At 37.0% G+C, this 22,500-nt stretch overlaps 1 protein-coding gene across 2 annotated transcripts in view; it reads left to right on the forward strand.

The window, feature by feature from the left end:
* Positions 1–22,500, forward strand: part of mafa (MAF bZIP transcription factor a) — a 181,277-nt gene that overhangs the window by 420 nt on the left and 158,357 nt on the right. The window contains exons 1-2 of one of the 2 annotated variants that reach the window (XM_067419728.1): positions 1–921; positions 8,197–8,259. The exon at positions 1–921 is cut by the window's left edge and continues 420 nt beyond it. In XM_067419728.1, coding sequence (XP_067275829.1) covers positions 1–921; positions 8,197–8,224 — 949 coding nt within the window. In that variant the 3' untranslated portion in view covers positions 8,225–8,259. The remainder of the gene's footprint in view (positions 922–8,196; positions 8,260–22,500) is intronic. The other variant, XM_067419729.1, reaches the window with a different exon arrangement.

Consider the following 22,500-nt stretch of genomic DNA (forward strand, 5'->3'; position numbering starts at 1 on the left):
CATGGAATATGTTAATGACTTCGATCTGATGAAGTTTGAGGTGAAGAAAGAGCCACTGGAGCCCGATCGCAGCATCAGCCAGTGCAGCCGCCTAATCGCCGGGGGCTCCCTGTCTTCCACCCCGATGAGCACGCCCTGCAGCTCAGTTCCCCCTTCCCCAAGCTTCTCGGCGCCCAGCCCTAGCTCCGGGAGCGAGCAGAAGGCGCACCTGGAGGATTTCTACTGGATGACCGGTTATCAGCAGCAGCTCAACCCGGAGGCGTTGGGCTTCAGTCCCGAGGACGCGGTTGAAGCGCTGATTAACAGCACACATCAGCTCCAGAGCTTCGACGGCTATGCTAGAGGGCAGCAGTTTAGTAGCGCAGCCGGACCGGGAGGCGCCATGGCCGGGGAGGAGATGGGATCCGCCGCCGCGGTGGTGTCTGCAGTCATTGCCGCTGCTGCAGCGCAGAACGGGGGACCTCACCACCAGCACCATCATCACCACCACAGCCACCACCAGCAGCACCAAACTCCCGGGATCCCGTCCAGCAACAACTCCTCTGGCATCCACCACCAGCACAGCCACCTGGACGACCGCTTCTCTGACGATCAACTCGTTACCATGTCCGTGCGGGAGCTCAACCGGCAGCTGCGCGGCGTCAGCAAAGAGGAGGTGATCCGACTCAAACAGAAGAGGAGAACCCTCAAAAACAGAGGCTATGCCCAGTCGTGTCGCTACAAGAGGGTCCAACAGAGGCACGTACTGGAGGGTGAGAAGACCCAGCTCATGCAGCAGGTGGACCACCTCAAACAAGAGATCTCCAGACTGGTGCGTGAGAGAGACGCGTACAAAGAGAAGTACGAGAAGCTGGTGAACAGCGGCTTCCGAGAAAATTCGTCGAGCAGCGACAACAACCCCTCATCCCCGGAGTTTTTCATGTGAGTGCCCTAAAAAAAAAGCATAAAAAGAAATCAATAAAGTTTTTTAAAGTTTTTTTTTTTTTTTTTTTTTTAATCTCTATTTTTGTTTTGGGGGTTGTAAGATCAAGGCTGACAACTTTTGTATCGCTTTTATAAAGAACTGATGTCAGTTCTTGAGTTTTGGAGGCTTGTTGTGCAACCAAACAGACATTTTTTCTTCATGTGCATTTATCTTATTCTTTAATTAGCTAATATTTTGATGTGTATGCATAGGCTACACTCATGATATTGATATAACTTCATTCACCTTTTGCATTTTTTTTTTCTTGCCAAATAAGAAAGTTTGCTCTTTTTTTGTTTTATATATATATATATATATATATATATATATATATATATATATATATATATATATATATATATAATTTTTTTTTTTTTTTTTTTGCTTTTTGTTTTGTTGCCAAAGTCAGAGGATTTCCCCCCATTATCATCTCATGCCTTCTGCTTGCTGTTTTGTGACTTTACACGAGAGACATTATTGCTATAAGAGACATGTCATTGAAGTGCCTGCATGCTGGACATGTATGGTCTTTTTGTTCTTTCTTTATCCCCCCTCAGTTTTTTTTAAGTTTTTTTACGCTTGAAAATGAACTTCTACTTGGAAAAGAACTTCTGCTCAGCATGGCATCCATACATTGCTTTCATTTCCCGATCACTTTTTTGGAATACGGACTAAAAAAGTGAAAGGAGCATCATGTCATCATCCTCCTCCCCATGAAAAAGTTGATCCATACAGTTTCCATGCATTTAATTCTCTGTTGAGAGCCAACTGGAAGCGGTGTTTCGAGGGAAAGAACAAGGACCTGGTTTCTGAAAGGAATTCTCCCTCTGGGACTTAAACAGTGTTGTTGCTAAAAGCGGTTTGTGTATTTAATGTCAAGCATTTGCATTTTGATAACTCTGGAATGAACTACATTTATTGCATCATATAAAAACAGTTGAAGGTAGTAGCCCATGCCACAGGTTGACACGAAGAAGGAAGTGTGACTTAGAGTTTAGATGTTGCCTGTTCATTTTGTTAGAATTTTGGGAAGGCTCCAAGTTTGCGTACAGCTGGATTTTTATCATGCGTAACTTGAGCTTTTTGCAGCATGTACTTGCAGTGAAAACAGCAGTTTGACCGTTGTAGTTCATGATGTAGCCTGCCATTCACTGTATTTTTAAACCAAAGTATTAAAGAAAGTAGAATTTCAAGTCAACATGAAAAAAAAATTACCTGATATAAAGTCTGACCTATTTGGAATGAGTTGCACTAAATGTAGCTTGTAGCAAATTATATATCACATATTGGAATCTATCTAGAACGCTAATTTAAAAGGCACCCATCATGGCTTTGCTGAAAACGAAAAAGATATAATCTTATTTAGTTATATATTGTCAAGCAGGACTCGATTCTTTTTCTTTCTTTCTTTCTTTCTTTCTTTCTTTCTTTCTTTCTTTCTTTCTTTCTTTCTTTCTTTCTTTCTTTCTTTCTTTCTTTCTTGTTGTTAATAAATTCATTATTTACATGGCAATAATATAGTAATCAATATTAAAATGTCTGGACATTGTTTTATGGTCAGGGATTGATACCCTGCTTGTATAAAATCAGGATATACCGTTCTTCAATAAATTCTTAAAACTATGTTAATTATTATTTTTATTTTTTTTCATATATATTTTGCTGTGCAAAATTATTTTACCCACTAACCATATGTGATGTTCATATATGCTTATTTTCTTTTCATACAATTATATGATATGCAATAAAATGCAATTTGGGCCACTTAAAGTCTGCTTTCTCTGGATGTTGTTTGTTAAAGTTTTATTATTATTATAATTTTGATTTATTTATTTTTAAACAATGAGTTTATTTATTGTTAGTAGCCTAATTTTATTAGTCTTATCCAGTGTATGCATTGCACAAAACATGTTTGGCTTCACAAAAATTGACTGTCTATCGCAAGAATCGGACTCTTGAAACTATGTAAATAGCATTCGCTCTTATCATATAGTTGTTTGGATCAAAGGACAACTATTTGTTAACACCACAGAGCACTACTTTTCTCAAGATATATGCCAATTTGACTACAAACACTATCTTATAAACTCATAAGTATTCTCTGGAAAAGACCACAAGATCTGAGGTGCAGTCACTAGCACATCATTTTTGATAGAGTATAATGCATTTTGCAATGCTCTAACATTCCAAAGTTTGCCACCGTCTCAATGCAATAGACTTTGCTTTATATTTTAAATGAAGTTATAGCGTAACTGTAGGTGTCACTTTTTTACCTTTTATTTAGAGACTCACAAGCAAAATTGTGGATTGCTTGATGAAAGTAAACTCTTTTTAACTGCAATGGTGCAGGCTATGTGTGCTGTGTGGCACAGATGTGAAACTCCTGGAACAGCTATTTGTTTAGGTCTTGAGGTACAAATATAAAGGCATTTAAAAGCGGATGTAAATGGTTGTAGTGCAGTTATGAAAGAACAGCATGTTTATGCATTTGCCTGAGAAATGCGTGTTTATGTGAGGGCAGGGTTGAATGAGCGCGGTATGTGTACCATGGGTTCTCAACATGGTGAGTCGTAGGCGTGTACTGATAGTGCGGCGGACAGCAGGAAAAAGTCTGTGCTGAATGGAAATAGTAAAACCCTGAGAAAATGAAGCCACGTCCACAAATTTGCACAAACTCTACTGTCGTTTTTTTAGATTTTTTTTTTTTTAAATACAGAATGTTCCATATTCCAATTCATCGTAAGAATTATGAATATTGCTTGGCTTAAGCAGTTGATGTTAATATTAATACACCTAATAACTTTAGGACAATTTTGTTAATACCTTTGTATAATAAACAATGTTGGCTCAACAATTGATCCGTGTCCTGAAGCAACATCAGTTGAGAACCACTGTGCAACTGAAAGTGCTTTTGGAGGTCAGAGTGAACATTCACATCCTGTATGTGTGCAAGACTTTTTCCACTCTTAGACTTGTGCCATCTGACCACCACTGATGTAAGGACATTGATAATATTAAAAATCATTTACATTAGGGTGACCTAACGTCCTGTTTTCCCAGGACATGTACTGTTTTTAAGTCCTGTCATGGCCCTAATAGAACAACTCCCTATCCTTACGGAGAGGGCATACTTAAAATGTATTGAAATGAACAAGGAATCTTTGAGTAAACTTCAAGTTGCTGGGCCGAGTGTCCTGGTATTCGGTAATCAAAATACGGTCATCCTAATTTATATATAAAAAAGGCGTAAAATAAATATATCCACATTCTTAAGATAAGAACAGTTTTGTTGTTCACCTCTCCTGAAAAACAGTAGGGAACAGGAGATCGGGCAAGAGAGAGTTTAAATGTTTTTTCCCAATTATTAATCGCTCAGAAAAGATCCAGCTTGAGAAATGATAAATTATGAATCTGTAGCAGTGTCCATACTGGGTTTTTAGCATGTATGCGAAACCAGTAATTTATAATAAACTGTCTCTCATGCGTACTTAGGAAAATGTTCTGTTTTTTTTTTTTTATTATTATTTTGAGCTGCCCTTAACCTCAAATTTTGTGTGCACTGAAGAAATGTAGGCAAACACAATTATTTTAGATTTGCTTTCTTCAATTTGAAATGTATTTGGGCTGTCCTAAAACATTTACACGTTATGATATGTAAAATCTAGCTGTTATGATCATTATTTTGGGGGGAAATCTTGTATTTATTTATTATTATATCATCACTTTTATTCAATGTTCAAGAGAAGGGGAAAGCATCACTTAATTGAATCAATGGATGTTGCACTTTTTGAGTCTCTTTAAGAGAAAATCCAAGCATTAGTGAAAGGTGTATTTCAGTGTGTGAGTGTGAGTGTGTGTGTGTGTGTACAGAGGATGCGTGGAGGTCAGTGTAGATGGAGCGAGATGTAGAAACGTGTGCAGTCATTACAGAGATCTTTACCCACAGGGGAGACCTTATTCATTTCCTGTACCAGTCCTTAAGTCCAACATGTACACACAGATGCGTAGCGGTCTTCCTATGGATACGCAGCTAACTTTCATCCATTTTCACTTTAATCAGCTAAGAACAGCTTTGCTCAACAAATTTGCCCAGCGATTTTGCATTATTTTGATTAGTTGACTGAATGCAATTACATTGTCGTCAATATCCAGGTTCATTGCTGGCTGCATTGAACTTTTATTAGTATTTGGTGTACATTACGTCATGAAAGGCAGACAGGCAGACAGGCAGACAGACAGATAGATAGATAGATAGATAGATAGATAGATAGATAGATAGATAGATAGATAGATAGATAGATAGATAGATAGATAGATAGATAGATAGATAGATAGATAGATAGATAGATAGATAGATAGATAGATAGATAGATAGATAGATTTTGGCATTCTTTTGGCTTGTGGGTGACGCGGGTAAACTTGAAAGAGCTCACGGAAAGATGTGCACACACTTTGAAACTGTGTGTGTCAGAGGATTGGGGTTTTCCAGCGATGCACAAACGCAATAAAGATGAAAATGATGCATGTGTGATACAGAGAGCGAGTGAGACATCATCGGATAAAAAGGCCTTTAGTCTTTAATCTGGACTGTGAGATCCAATTTTAAATAAGTATTCAATTATTGTTATACATAACGTATAACCAACATCGGTTTAGATATGCCACCTTTCATTTAGACGGTATCAATCTTTATACAGCTTTCTTAATAAAGAGTTTCTTTTTTTAAAAGCTGAAAGCGTATTGATGCATGTCATTAAATGGCTCTCCTCAGAAGCATGAGAGGGATGGCATTTTCTGTGCTTTGTAAAATCATCAGTCATCGTCATGATCTTCATCAGTGGCGGACGGTAGTGGAGTATTTTTACTTTCTACTCAAGTCAATTTGTAAAGTGTTTTTCTTTGGAAACCTTTTGCTTCACTACTTTCCAAAGCATAATATCTAATGTCATAATTTTTACTGCGCTACATTTCATAATTAAAAGTTGTTGTTTTCTTAATACTTAATTACATAAAAAATGTAGTACTTTCTTACGTGTACCCATTTAAAACGTTGAATTACTTTTTACTTGAGTAGCTAAACGTATACAGTACATTTTAAATAATTAAGCATTAAATAATAATCAATATGAAATGTATTGCAGTAAAAAGTACTATATTACAGTATGTTTTGGAATGTTGTTAAGTAAAAGTTTTCCAAAGAAGAACAACGATAAAGTACATATTCTTGAAAAACAAAATGACTTGGGAAGTAAAAATTCTTCAATACTGTCCGCCTCTGATCTTCATCATTCATAATCTTTCATAATCAGCTATTTGATAATGAACTCTTCAGCCCGCTCGAGTAATTGTATACATGTGCAAATGTACCTACATAAAGCCAGTCATTATATTATTTCTGATAATATTATTTTATTTAATTTCAAAGTTGAGCTTTTGTTTGTCAGTTTTCATTAAGTTAAATGCATGGGAACTTTGCTGGTCACTGTGATTTATAGCTTAAACAGACAGCATTACAATTAAATACTTTTTCCTCCTATATTTTTTGCAAAAATCTCAAATTGGTAATTAAATCTGATATTTTTATGTTTGAAATCGAAATAGTCCGAATCATTTTTGTGGATCTCATCTTCATGCAGAGACCAGCTATGGCCCTTACATGCGATACTTGCATTTCCTTGTTAGACGTCCGTGCATGTTGATTTACTAGCAGATTTCAAGCCTATAAATAATCTTGTCCTCCTGTGTCAATAAAACTGACTGCTGTTTATTTTAAATCTTAATCATTTCAAATCGTTTAAAGCATTGCATCAAACTCAGCTTGTCCTTTAAGTGAAGTAAATTTGACATTTAGGTTTGATATAGCCTGACAATTTTAGATCAGTTTTACATTTTCGTCCTAGACAGACTGGGCTGACAGGGCATTCATAATTTTTTTTTAGAAGCAATCGGTTAGTATGTCAGTTAGAATTAGAATCAAAATGAGATTAAAATATCTGGAGTGTAATGTGTATTGCAATGTAGTGGGATGACATCAAATGAATGGCAATAACTATGTTCTCACACAAAATAATACAGCCACACGTTACATATATGCTATTATTAAAACAAAGTGGTGTAAAAAACAATTATTTATTATTTTTTTTTATTTTTTTTTATTTTACAGGCTGATCTCTATGTTCAGATGGCATGATTGTATGTGAGTGTGTATGATAGTTTGAAATATATATGTCTTAAAAGTGTGACTTGAAATGTAGACTGAACAGTGGAAAATATGACCTTTTTTGTATAATTGGAGTATTAGAATACATTGAACATTTGTAACCCTGGACCACAAAACCAGTCATAAGTTGCACGGGTATATTTGTGCCAATAGTCAGGAATGTATATTGTATGGGTCAAAATTATAGATTTTTCTTTAATGCCAAAAATCAATAGGATATTAAGTAAAGATCGTGTTCCATATAGATATTTTGTAAATGTTCTACCAAAAATGTATATAAAACATATGTCAGTAGTAGTAATATTGATTGCTAAGGACTTTAAAAGTGATTTTTTTTGTTCAATATTTCGATTCCAGATAGTTGTATCTCTGCCAAATATTGTCATATCCAAATTAAACTTACATTAAAGAAAATCTTATTTATTTTGATGCATAACTCTTAATTTAAAAAAAAAACCTGACTCTTATGACTGGTTTTGTGGTCCAGGGTCACATATTTACTTGTAAAATTCCTTTTTGACACAGGACCAAATAAAGTGAGGAGCTGCTGAAGGAAAAACGTACAGTATATAACCTGCCCTGAGACATGTCAACTTTCCAAAAATATTGGATGTCACTTTCCATCAGTAATGAAAATGAAATGGCTTATGTGTGCAGCATTTTTTTCATTACTGTAAAACTAGATTGAAGAATAGATCGTTGCATCTTCTGTTATTTTATTATAGACGCACACCTCAGTGAAAGCTATTCATCAGAAAAATAATAATGTCAGATGAAACGTTTTTTTTTTTTTCCAGTGCAGATTAATCAAGTATGAACTTGCAGTTTTTTATGTCTCTGACTTTATATATTTCAATATTATAATTTCAGCTTAGTACATTCTCTTCAGATCATTATAATCAATGTGGTAAATCATAGCAAAATAATGTTTGTATCGTTTATGTATTATGACATTTCCCCCCTCCCCCTTCCTTCCTCTCTCTCTCTCTCTTGCTCTCTCTATCTCTGTCAGGTCTTCCAGAAAGTTCCTTCATCTGTGACCGTGAGCTCTCTAAGCCGGGCCTTGATGAGTGAGGTAAAACAATTTCACCTGTGTTTCAACTGTGTTTATTTGTTTTGAAATTCAGTCTAGAAAGTCTTATCTTAAAATATACAATAACTGAATAGAGTGATATAAAAAAGCACACGACATAATAAAATGCAGTGATCTTTTTCAGTGTGGATCCCGATGTCCTTGCATTAATATTGCTTAGGAAAATAGACCTCTTGATGTAAAATAACACTGACTGAGTACCTAACGCTTTACCTGACGTACACGTCGACTGCTGCTTCCTAAAGTGCTGTACGAAACATTTTTCTCACTTTACACTCGACTAAAAGCAAGTGTAAATTCACCTTCCCATAGGCCGGACTCTCAGTGCCGGGGTGATGGATTTCTGTAAGCCCAGTTGAAGCACAATCCATCTTTCTCCAGGCTCAGTGTGTACTCTTGTAGGACTACGCCAATGACATCTCACTGGAGCACCTCGCTCCTGGGTAGGGGCTGCGCTCAGAGCTGTCAGGGATTAAGGTGTTTGTGTGGAACATTGCTGAATCATAAAAGGGCTCTTAGTGACCAAAGTTCTCCATGTACACTGCGGCCCAACCAACCATGATTGATTCAAAGGCGTTGTGCCTTCTAGAACAAGACAAAAAAGTCAAAGATTGTGCTTTAAATGCAGATATAAAAAGTATAAAAGGGATAGAATTAGGTTAAATCTGAATGGAATTTCCTTGCTCTATGGGAAATGCTGCATAGATATTCGCTTTCATAAGCACTACAGCACACCATGTTATATGTGTAGTTTATTGTTAAAGCATATATAGAGAGGTGCGCACACTTTAAAAAAAATTGGTTGTTTTTTGTTGGTTTAACTTAAAAAAGTAAGTAACCTGGTTGCCTTAAAGGTCCTGTTCTTCGCGATTCCATCTTTCAAACTTTAGTTAGTGTGTAATGTTGCTGTTAGAGCATAAATAACACCTATTAAATTATAAAGCTCAAAGTTCAATGCCAAGCGAGATATTTTATTTAACAGAAGTTCCCTTTCAAAGCCTACAGCGAATGGCCGGTTTGGACTACACCCCTGCACTTCCTTCATGAATGACGTCACTAGAACCGTTTGTTGACTAACCCTCCGCCCACAAGAATATGCAAAATAGGGGGCGTGGTCTTGTTGCTCTCCCACGTGGAGAAGAGCGCACATTCAGCGCTTGCATCTCCCCGTTATGGTAAGAGGCGGGACCTTTCCGGGCAAAGTGCGCTAAGCTGCTGTCCAATCACAACACGGGAAGCGCTGGCCCAATCAGAACTCGTTACGTGTTTCTGAAGGAGGGACTTCATAGAACAAGGAAATCATCAGGCCGCTTTTAGGACACATGAAACAGCGCTGTACAGATAAGTAAAGAAAAATACAGTTTTTTTACACGCGAAACATGAACTCATGTGATATTGCACACTGTAACCATGATCAACGCTTCGAAAACGCGCGAAGAACGGGACCTTTACAATTTTGAGTTTATTGAAATTAAAAATTTGAGTTGATACAATGAAGGAAATTTGTTTAATAAATAGAAACTCAAAATATTTTTGTATCTGAACCACATAAATATTTTGATAAATCATGAAAATAGCATTATTTGGCATGTTTCACTGCATCATCAGAAATAAAACACACAATTACCCAATAAGCTTACAAAATCTTTTAATAATATTTTAATAAAGGTTGTTGAATCTCAAAAAATTATCATTGTATTAACTCAAAATTTTAATTTCAATTAACTCAAAATGTGAAGGCAACCAGGTAACTTAAAATAAATAAATAAATAAATACATTTACAGTGTACAAACCACTAAAACATCTATAGTTTAGTTCATTAAATTTGTTTTACAGGTTTCAGATATTGTGAATGATGGCAGAGACAGGTGAATATTGTTATCATAATTAATTGAGTCATTGAACATTAGAATTGCTTCTGCTGTTCCTGCCGCTTTGCCATCAAAGTGTTATTAAAGTCATTAAAGTTTAAAGTCACCATTAAATTAAAATGGACAATTCTTATTTTCTATTGCATATTGCAGTATTTATTATAAATTATTAATCCATGCATTTTTTTTAAACATGTTATAAAAATAACTTCCCCTCTCATTTGCAAAGAAATCACATGATATGGATTCAACGATCTAATCAATTTTCACTAAACAAAATCAGGTCCTGCCCTACATGCATATTTTTTTCTTGGTCTCAAAGCCGTTTCACTTTGACTTTAAGTTATATGAAACAGAATTATGAAACATGTTTCCCAAACACTCCCCCTTCTGCCATTGGTAAGACAAAAAGATAGTTCTGCCCCAGACTCAAACGTATGGTTGAGACAGTTTTCTTTTTGAAATGGTCTAGATGTTCAAATAAATGCAGCAGTGCCATTCGCACACAGTCGCATTGTTTTAACTTTTAGGGAAATTGACCTACACATTGCTTAATTATGGATGTGTGTCTGTGCATATTAAGATGGAATAGAAGAAAGTATTTAACATGGAAAAAAAGTTTACTAGTTAAAGTTTACTAAGTTGTTCTTGAATCTATATCAGGTCTGATGAAGGTTTACCCTTTAGTTTCTCCGCACTTCTAATCCAATGTCCATTTAGCATGTTCTTGTTTCTCTATCTCTCCCATGCTAATCTGTATAATGAGGATGAGATGTTAATGTCATGTCGTCCTTCCCATAATGCTCTGTGTTCCCGTCCCCATTGTCTTTAAGTAGAGCACAGGATCAGGGGCTGGCCAAGCTCCAGCCTCACTTAACTCTGCCAGGGAAAAATGAGACGGAGCTGTCGGAGATGACAAGGACAAATCAGCGTTCAATGAAGTGCTTTAAGTGCTGTTGTTTCCAACAGCCATCGCAGAGGCTGTGAATTAGTTGCCCTTTAGAGGCGGCCGAGGAAATTTGCTGGATAAACACTCAGGAATGACAGGACACAGAGAACACAGGGATGAAAAACACGATGATAGGTGTTTTACAAAAACCTGCGTTTTCATGTCTTCTTAAACCGAAATGATGAAGGCATCTTAGTAGATAGGATGTTACACAAACCTCGGTTTTGGACCTGTCCTACCTTTTTATGCTGCCTGAGAAAGCATGATTTTTTAGGATTTGGGACTGGCATAGAGCATGTTGTTCCCATGAAGGGACTTTATCCATGCATATGAGAAAACAAGTGAACATTTAATTGTACTGTTAGTAAGATTGTGCTCGTCTTTAGCAGGGAATTTATCATTTTTTTGTCATCACATGACTCAGCTTTCCCTTGCAATTGTGGGTGTCATTCAAAAAGTGTAGTTTTGTCGTAAGAGTATGACGTGTCCTTTCAAACAATCTTGACTTACATAATATGGTTAACAAAATGAAACCTACTCTTAAAATCAGAGGGCAATGATTGGTTGATAAGAATTTTGTTAAAGTCCCAATCTGGAGTGTGCTTCCTGTACAGTGATTTAACTTGCTGCTTAACCACCGTAGTACAATGTGCCTATTGTAGAAACTGACTAGCTTCTCACAACTGTTTCCCGAGAGTAGATCAAACCACTCAAAACGCTCAATTGTTGAACTCATTTAGTAAACCACAGTTGGCTAACGATGCTTTCGGGAAATGCAGCTCTGCATGTTTGTTGGGATGTTTAGTAAAGTATTTTAGTCCAGCTCATTTTAATCTGAGTCCAGGCCAAGACCAGAGTATTCCGTCAAGAATGAGTCCAAATCCTCTAAAGACCAAGACCATAAAAAATGGTCATGAGTACACTGATTTAGGGACTGATAATTATGTTTGTCACTTAATTACCATTTGATTGGAAATTGGGGCTTCATATTGAATGGAGCCTGAATTAAAAACTTTCCAAGTTAGCAATGGATTTTGAGGACTACTCCTGAGCCTGCTGGTTGCAATGTAAGCAGCCATCGTCTGTTCAAAGGCGAAGCTAGTTATTACATGGCACAATATATATATATATATATATATATATATATATATATATATATATATATATATATATATATATATATATATATATATATATATATATATATATATATATATATATTATAGTGTAGAAAGCTTCTTCAGATTATTAAAATGTTTTTCACACATACACACGTTTGTTTTTGTGACATATGGGGACATTCCATAGGCGTAATGGTTTTTATACCTACCCATCACAGGAAACATTTTGCATTTTTACTTTCTAAAAAAAAAAAAAAAAAACTCATCCTGTATGATTTAGAAGCATTTTGAAAATTGAGGACATGGCCAATGTCCTCATAAGTCACCCTCTCATTTGTGTCCTCATATGTCACAAAAACATGCCCACACACACACACACACACACACACAAATGTAAGGTCGGTACAAAAAGTGTGCAGCAGTTTGGCGGTTTGCTATGTGATCCGAATCATGATATGATACACTGATTCATAACGGTTCCAAGCTTTGTTTTGAAATCGGCCCATCACTATATAAGTCTTTATTTAGTGGTATTGACATTATGACTATGGCATTAGGGTAAGTAATTAATGACAGAATTTTCATTTTTGGGTGAACTCACCCTTTAAGTGATAAGATCGCTTTGTATGATGAACATATTTAATTTAGGCTTTTATTCAGATATGAGAATCAGAAATTCGAGAACCAATGAGCTTCATTCTTGTGTGTTACGCAGCACATTTGATCTTCCTCAAGAACCAGTAAGTTTGGCTTTAACGCATGAAGCAGGTTTGGTTGAGCTTCCGTTTGTCGACTGACCACTGTTTAAATGTAACTAAAAGCCAAAATTCTGTCAAAATCTTTTTATCATATAAAGCAACCATTTTATCATATAAAGTTCAAAATGAGTCTCTTAAGAAAATTTGGACTAAACCGCTCAACTCATACGGATTCGTTTTACAATTATTGAAGCGTCAAAGTGGTTGTTGCGTAGCATTCTATGGAGAGTACAGAAGCTCTCAGATTTCATTAAAAAGATCTTAATTTTTGTTCCGAAGATGAACGAAGGTTTGGAACAACATGAGGCAGAGTAAATACTAATTTTCTTTTTTGTATTAACTATCCTTTTAATTTTAAGAGTGTAGTCAAATTTGAATTTATTGACTTTAATAAACAACAGATCTAAAACAAAAGCATACACACACTGCTTGAAGGTGATTGTGATGTGTCAAGTTGTTTTAGATGAAAACATATTCAGTTAACCTACAAAAAGAGACACACACGTTGGTGCATGTGTTAAAGAAAGTTTGCCTCATGGGCTGCCCTGACTCCATCTCATGGCTAGGGTTCAGACACCAGTGGGGGGACAAAAGGACAAAGTAACTGCTGAGGTAGGAGAAAACGAACGAATCCCTGGGAGGACAGTGTGAACACACATACTCCTGTTGGGGTGCTGCGTGCACGACATCGGCCATATAGGGAGGATGAAGTGAGATGTGACTGGCGGTTGAAACTTTTCTTTCACTGATCTGGTCAGTGTCGCTGATGGAGTGTCATCTACTAACGGTGGTGCCAAAAACACCATGTTTCACACCCACCACACTTCTGTATTTCTGCAACACTCCTCTCTTTCAGCGTAACAGCTCTAATAATTCCTTGGGGCGCTTATGTGAAATCAACCTGTCCCTGTATCTGATGAAAAACTGGATATCACCCGATTCCGCTCGCAAAATATGTTATAATTTAGCACATGCTTTGGCTTGGCATTTATGACTAAAACTAAAACCTCAAATAGGCTGCAGTCCGTTTCTCTTGCACATTTTGCTTTACTTTAGTTGCTCATAGAAACAGCTCAAGCTCACTGAGAAATGCCAGCTTCCGGTGTTGTGCTTATTTATAACACAGTGCACCAGAATCTATTTATCTTTTGCGCTTGAACAAACAATAACACAGAATTATGCCAAAATTTTGAGTTTAAGGCCCTGTCCACACCAACATGGGTATTTTCAAAACCGCAGCTTTTTCTATGCGGTTTGGCTGTTCATCCACACGCAAACTGTACCCGGTTACTGAAACCGGACTTTTTTGAAAACTCCGGCCAGGGTGAAGATTTTTAGAAACTCCGGTTACAGCGTTGTCGTGTAGATGGTGAAACCGAAGATTTCGGTTTCAAGAAGACTTCACTTTTTAAGTCGAAGTGCACGCTGTTCTCTCCTTTGTTTGACGTTGATTTTCCACGGTATCTCGTTTTGATTTACGTGAGTCGAGTCTAAGCAGTGGACTCTACTAACAGCGCTTATCACATGTATAGCCTACAGATACATGTTCAGTTATTTCATTGTATTGCAGAACAAAGGCGCCAGAATGCAATAATACAAAATAGTAAAGCAAGTGTGTGAAGCTAGTATTAAGGCGTCAAAATCCAAAGCATGGTCAGGTGCCTTCCGTGTCACAATGAAAATGCTAAAGGTGCCCCTAGGCGTCATTTTTCGACGCACTGGGTGCTCTATTCATTTCAATGAGAAACCTTTGGCGTCATACACAGACGCATTTAATTATTTGCGTTTGTAAAAGCAGACATGATTTTATTAATATTTAAAGGCTACTTTTATGTTTTGGAGCAACCAACCCAACTCCTACCCTAAACCTACCCACATCTTAACAATATAAAACACATACCAGGCAAATAAATGTACAGTCACAAGTATTTATTGCAAAATCTGACCAAAACAGTATAAAAGTATTAACTAATGTTGCATTCCAAGTCTTCTGAAGTCATACGATGTCTTCATGTGAAGAACAGAGTTGATCTTGATGTTTTAATCGTTGAAATGATGATGCCGCTGCCCCGTGAACGAACTCATTCATATCTCATTCAAATAATTCAAAAGACTCCTGAGCATGACGCAATCGGTCACAAGACACACGAGAGCCAATGACATTTTACAATCAATGCTGACGTAATGACGCAATTGGTCACAAGACATACGAGAGCCAATGCAATTTCACTATGAAATCTCACGTAACGGGAGGCAATATTTGAAATTGTATGTGTTCATGATCTTCGGCGGATGGAGATGCTGATCGCTTTTGGGGATTTTCTTCATGCAAATCAATCGTTTGGCCTCAGAACTTGGATTATTTAACTTTTTTGAATAACTTGTGGATGCAGTCGTATGTTATATCCTGTGTTTTATATCATGTTCACACAAATGGGTAGGTTTAGGGATGGGGTGGGGTTGGGTTACATGTTAAAACGTGTCTATATAGTGCAAATAAAATAAATGCAAATGAAATCATGTTAAAATGTGTCTAAATAGCGTAAATAAAATAAATGTAAATGAAATTATGCTTGCTGATTTAATTGAGAAGCACACTCCAACATGTCATAATGGCAAAATTATAAACCAATAAATAATTTCAATAAATAAATCAAAAAATAAATTGCACCGTTGGATAATATTCCCATTCCCAGTGTGTCTGTGTATGACGCCAAAGGTTTCTCATTGAAATGAATGGAGCACCCAGCGTGTCGAAAGTCTATCGGACTACCCTGCACGTCGAAAATTGACGAAAAAGGTACGCCCAGTTCGTTGAAAAGTGACGACAAGGGGTCCGGGTCAAGCGTCCATATGTGACGAGTTGGGTGTGAGAATGTGTTGTACAGTTACCTGTCACTGAGTCCAAAGTAAAGGAACATGTAGAAGGGTTTCATTTGAGCCCATGGCATCCCTCAGTCAGTGCAATGTGCATCGGTGCCGTGGATGGGACCCATGTGGAAATCAGGCAGCCAATCATAGCGTAGTTTTGGGTTCTCATGTGGACAGATTTTTACTTTTTTTTTAAACCGTGCTTGTGTGGACGCGATTGTTTTTTTTTAAAATGGAGGAGGAAAAACTCCGGTAATAAAAATACCCGTGTACGTGTGGACTAGGCCTACGTCGATAATGATAGAATTTTGTTGAGTATCCTCATAAGAGCGGTCTTAAATGTAGTCTTAAATGAACTAAAAGAGTTGCTAGAAACTGTGACGCATGTCAGATCCACGTCATTTGCAGCAGCGACAGGTTTAAAAGTGTCAGCAGCTCAAAGAACATACTCTCACTGCTCATTACTAAATCATTTTTGTAGGATCAATACGGATTAATTTAATTAACTCTTTCCCCGCCAAACACGGAAATTTCCGTTGTTTGTGAGAAAACGCTTCCAGGCCAATAACGGAATTTTCCGGGTTTCCGTGTTTTGACCGTCGGGCGCTAGGGGGCGCTATTGCGCATCTTCTGAATGAGTCCTGAATCTCCTGATCAAAACACACGCGAGTAAGACGCAGTGAAACGAGCGATCGCATGTAATCATATGCATATTAAAAATAACCTGATCATCATCAATAAACAGCATATGAATCAAAACTATTGAATGTTACTGAATTAAATGGTGACCCAGGACGAGCTACAGGACTGTGTAAGCATTAGGGGTGTTAATGGACTCGATCTACTCCATCTGTGTTTGATCATCGCTCTGAATCTGATCTGGAAACAGTCTTTCACAAAAATGTGATTTTCTCAGCTTTTTGTTCAAAATGTTTATTTTTTTTATGAAACCTACCCATATTCAAGTGTTGATAAAAAAGGAATGCATGAAGCTAGAATAAAACAAAACAAAATATTCTATGGGCTATTAAATTTTGGTGAAAATTGTCAAAAACCCTGGCTGTGGCTGGCAACTTTTTTTTTTAAACGCTAGCAGGGAAAGAGTTAATAATTTATTTATTACATATTTCTTACATGTAGACAGGTAGAAAGGGCACAGGTAAATCCATTGCTCTGTGGTCCAGTTCTGATGATAACATGTCCACTGTCTGCACTGACTGGTCTGCGGCTCTGCAGCCCCATACACAACAAACTACGATGCGCTGTGTACTCTTACACCTCAGAACCAGCATTAACTTATTGAGCAATCTGAGATACAGTAGCTCATCTGTTTGATGAGACCACACGGGCCAGCTTTCACCTCCAGCACATCAGTGAGCATTGGCCATGGCCTTGAAACAATTGGCTGGTTCACCACTGTTCTTTCCTTGGACCACTTTTGATAGATACTGAACACTACAGACCAGGAACAACACACAAGAGCTGCAGTTTTGGAGATGATCAGGCCATATTAAGGCGTTAAACTCTGGGAAAGTTTTCAGTGTTCCATTAATCAAATCACAGTCCTAAACAGCGCTAATGTAAAGAAAGCCAGGCTGATTACATGAGACATATCAGAGAGAATAGACTCAAATTGCATTTTTTGTGAATTATTCATTCCAGTGTGTGCTTTGCTTTAAAACACGAGCTCTGTCGTATTCTGTGATTGTTTCTGACAGTGAAATTTTAGTGTCGTACAGTAAGCGTGTGTGAGTCTGTTATATTAATGCACAAAGAACAAACCGTGTTTGTGTGCACTCAGATACACAGTAAATTTGTGTTGTTTCCACACACACTCGGGAAGGATAATGTTTGATTTGTAATGTGTACATTGTTGTATTTATTAATCATAGGTTTATGCAGTCAAAGCAGTAGATTTAGGAGTATTTTGTTGTCTCTGTGTGGTCCTGTTCAATATATCGCAGCTTGACTCGTCTAAAATAAAAACAAGCTCTTTGTTACTACTGTGAATTCTGTAAAAAAATAATCTGGTATAAGTGTGTATATATTTATTCTATAATATAATTATATGGACTCCTTATATTTGGATATTTGGTGTCATGTTGGAGTCTCCAATGATCATTGAAGCATGTACAAAATACAGTTTTCTGATTGTTTACTTTGCTGGATATTAAAAATGATGACAAAAGGAATGTGTTTAATGAGAAAAATGGCGCATGCTTATTTTTACGCTAAGTGTGCGATTAATTAAGCTAAAAACGTTTAACTCAAAACCTCTGTGTTCTGTTCCATCAGTGCATTCTGTCTTGCTTTTGTTGAACATACGAGCACATTCTAACATTGTGACATCTATTTTTATGCACTTTTTTTATATTGTCACATTTTCCCAGCCTCAAAACCAGCATTATTGGCATAACAATGCAACCTTTTTTATGGAGCTGCATTAAAACAATGAGTACTGAAAAGTGCTGTACAAAAAGACTTGACCTGCCATTTTGTACAATGTCCATATACAGTTACTGTATTTTTTTATTTATTTTTTAATCTGAATGCAAGGTACCATCCAATATGCAACTGTGACCAATCACATTATTCAAAGACAATGTTTAAAGTTGACAAAGATGTACAATTCTTAGATTTATTATGTTTTGATGATCACTGCAGTCTGAGTACATTCTGTAGATGTTCCTATAATATCTCTGTTAGTGACTACTGAAGTGATAAATTAATTCAAAACCTGTCCACTTCAATGCTGGTCCAGGGTCACTCTGTGTTCCAGCAGGACAGGACGACCCAGACTTGCTGTGTCCGCCCGATCTTCCAGCCACCTGCTCCAGGCGAAGGAAACTAGAGACGGAGGCTGACGGTCTATATTTAGCTGTGCAGGCAGCAGACGCTGTATTTGGGCTTTAAGGTTAAAAATATGGATATCTATGTACAGTCAGGCCAGAGTACAGTATGGTGCATTGAATAACGTCTTCGCCCGTGACTATTTTAGCTTATGGACTCTGATCCCGAGCTTCTGATCAGTGTGTCTTTACTTCCTTTTTCCTTAAAGGTAACTGGACTCAAGAGAGGAAGTGTATAAAGACTTTTCTTTAAAACAGCAAAGTATGCTGAATTTGAAATTGGGACTTTAGCTGTGCATTAGACAGGGTTTAATTTCAGCTCGAAGCCATTAGTTCTAGCCTCAGCCTCGGGAATTTAAGGTTTTAGGGCTTATCTGTTCTTTGAATTTATTATATTAATCCACAAAATATATTTATTATATTTTTACAAGTGAATAAAATAGCTCGAAGTAATGCAATTATCTACACTGTTTGCAGAGAACAAAAAAAAATGACAAAAGGACAACTAAAAACATTATTATAGAGTTATTATACAGTTATTAGTCAATTTCTCCATTCACTGAAAAATATTAAACAATAAATATTCTAAAATTCCCTGCCAATATAAATAGTAATATTGTGCACTGGTAAAATTTAGTCAGTTGTGTGTGAGTACAAGCAGGACATTGCCTTCCAGAAATATGGGTCATGAACTAAGAAATACAAATGTTTTTGAGCTTTTGACACCATACAATAAGAAAATACTGTATGTTTCCGAACTGCAAACTTCCTGGTTAGTTCAAAAACAGCTTTGCTTGTAACCAATCCCAGAGAACAACTCATTGTGGAATGTGCCTATTTAGGTTAAAGACTGTCTCTGCAGAAGAAAATCAACAACTACTTCATCATTGCAAATTTGGCCCCACTCACTAGTGTGTGAGATGACGGGGAGAAAAGAGTGATATAGTATCACTGGACTGAACATAACATTACCTTCCAAATGATCCTAATGCTAGGATCGTGGTTATTTGTTGTCAATAATATGATATGTCTCAGTTGTTAACCCCAAAACTGTTAGGGGTTGACACAGTTAATATATAAATAATGCAATATATATTGCATTATTTATATGTATTGTATAGATTTCAATGTGGATTCTTTGATATTTCGCAATTCCAGCGCAGGCTTTACGAACAAACTTTTATAATATGGATTTGACAGAAATGCGACAACATGTAACGTGTTAACAGTGACCAATGATTTTTGATAATGTAATTATTCATGTACAGTCAGATGTTCTTTGTCTATGTGTCAGTGAATCAAACCAGTGACTAAACAGTCAACTTTGCATAGTTTCTCTAAGTAGGATGATAATCTGTTATATAGAAAGCAATCAAAGAATGCTTCCTTTACATTCGCTTGACCTCGCTAGGATTCCGATAAGCCGTTCTGAAGCTTAAAGTAGGGGCGAGCTGGGCGTTGCCATCTTGCGAGCGAGTCATCGCATGTCACTCCTGGATAACAGAAAATGGGAAAAAAGGCAGGATATGGGCAGAGCTTAGGTGATGCAATGACTATAGACGGCAGATAAATGGCTATCCACCTGTAACCACGCCCTTAATTATGCAGAACTTTAAGGCTTTATATAACATAAACGAATGAGTTATAAAAAAAATTCAACCCCCTCACAGATGACATGAAGGTCAAAATTAGCCTTATAGGCCAAAACCACAATTTGTACCAGGCTGTAACATGTTTTTTTCTGCTGTAAAGTTGGGAATTTTAACATGTGGCTCAATGAGATTCTGCTCCCTTCTGGAGCCTGTCCCTAGTGGTCAGTTGAGGAATTGCAGTTTACATTACTTTCGTATTGGCTTAAAGAGAGATTGCGGGAGGTTGCAAGCTTGGTTATGATAAAAGAATTCGTAAGCATCACTGCATTCATGTGCTCAACATCTGTGATCGGCTACAGTTATCATCACCGCAACTTTCATGCCATGATCTAAATATAATCCAACAGATCTAAATATAATGCTGTAATCAACAATTTTCATCATTAGTTAACCTTGAGATCTGTAATAGTAAAAATGTTCTGAACGGTTTCAGGAAAGTTCCACACGTAATACTACCTTTTTCCAACATGTCCTCCAACCAATACGCCTATATAGGTCATTTGTCACTTCCCTGAAATGAGACCCATAGGAGCGTTTACTAAAGTTGTGTCCCTATCAAACACAGGAAACTTTCATTTTAATTAATGAAATACGACCAATAAAATTTGTGCCCCTATTGACGACTGGACACCATTTTAATGCATTGTTCCCTTTTATCTTCCCTATTATTTTTACACCAGCTAGAGGGCGCATGACTTTAAAACGCAAATACAGACCGTAATAAGGTGAATAAGAAAAATTACCTATAGAGTTTTTGTTTTGTTTTGGGTTTTTTTGGAGGAAAGTCTTCCTATTTCATATGCAAAGACATTAGCCAATCATATCAGTGGGCCTTTAGACTGAAGTCTCAGAGCAGACACACCCTTCAAACAGAGGTCGGAATAAGGGTAGGAAAAATGCCATTTATTTCTAAATTATGACAATTCCTGATGTAAAAATCATACTAACAATATAAGTGCACCCCAGGAAACATTATAAAACAATGCAGTTCCTGACCCCTTCAATATCACCTATTTGCCATTTATTTTCTTTCTCATATTTGTATGATGGGTTGCAGGTTGCTGCATTAAAATGTACAGTTGAAGAAGAAGGAGAAGAAGTTTTATTTATATAGCGCCTTTTCATAGTTTATGGTCGCTTTACATTGCAAAATTACAGTACATTTAGACACCTACATATACATCTATATGTATACACATCACATAATACATATAATTGCATTATCCAAAATGCTTGTTGAATAGATATATATATTAACTGGGACTTAAATGCACCCACAGATGAGGTATTACATAGTGTAAGAGGTAGCGAATTCCATAATTGAGAAGCATTTATACTAAATGACCTTCCACCAAGACAAACGGAAACGAGGGACGGACAACAAACCAAGTCCAGCTGATCTATTGGAGCGGGCAGGGTGGTAAGGGGAAAGTAAGTCAGACAGATATTAGGGAGAAAGACCATTTAATGCTTTGAATGTTAGAAGCAATACCTTAAGTGTATAGGTGATGCCACAGGTAGTGAAGGTCATGAAGCAGAGGAGTTGTGTGAGCAGAGCGCCTAGTGGAGGTGAGAACTCTTGCTGTTGAGTTTTGAACATACTATAATCTTGCGATATGTTTTTTTTTTTTTGGGAAGACCAAGAATTGGGCCATTCATTTCCAATTCTTTTTTATGTGTTAAACAAAAAGAAAGAAAAGAAAACTTTGCACCTTAACATGCATTTGGTCCCACCTTAACTTGCTGATCAGCAGAATTTATTAAAAATGTATTCAAGGAGAAGTTTCATCTCCGTTTCCCCCAGCACTGCCCGCGGTCGACCATCTTCCTCTGCCTCTCCACTTCCATCATTTGCTTGTTAGTATTATTCTGTGTGTCTAATTAAACTAGCTCTTGGTAAGTGCAGTTTTACCGAAGGCATCTAGCGCATATATCTGCTGTTGTTTTGTACAATATCCTCACATGCCTTTTGTTTGGGTAATTATTGTGCTCTTTTTTTAAGGTCATGACTACTTCCTGCCAAAAGTTGAAATGTGAGGTCATTATAGAGTTCTCCAGAACCCGTCTGCCTGCAGGGTAATGGGACGCAATTAGAGAGATGTAGTCATGAACCTTCAGCAGTGGGTTAGACAGGCACTCTGTGGCATGTGT

Source organism: Pseudorasbora parva, chromosome 16 (genome assembly GCF_024679245.1).
Source record: "Pseudorasbora parva isolate DD20220531a chromosome 16, ASM2467924v1, whole genome shotgun sequence".
NCBI classification, from domain to species: domain Eukaryota; kingdom Metazoa; phylum Chordata; class Actinopteri; order Cypriniformes; family Gobionidae; genus Pseudorasbora; species Pseudorasbora parva.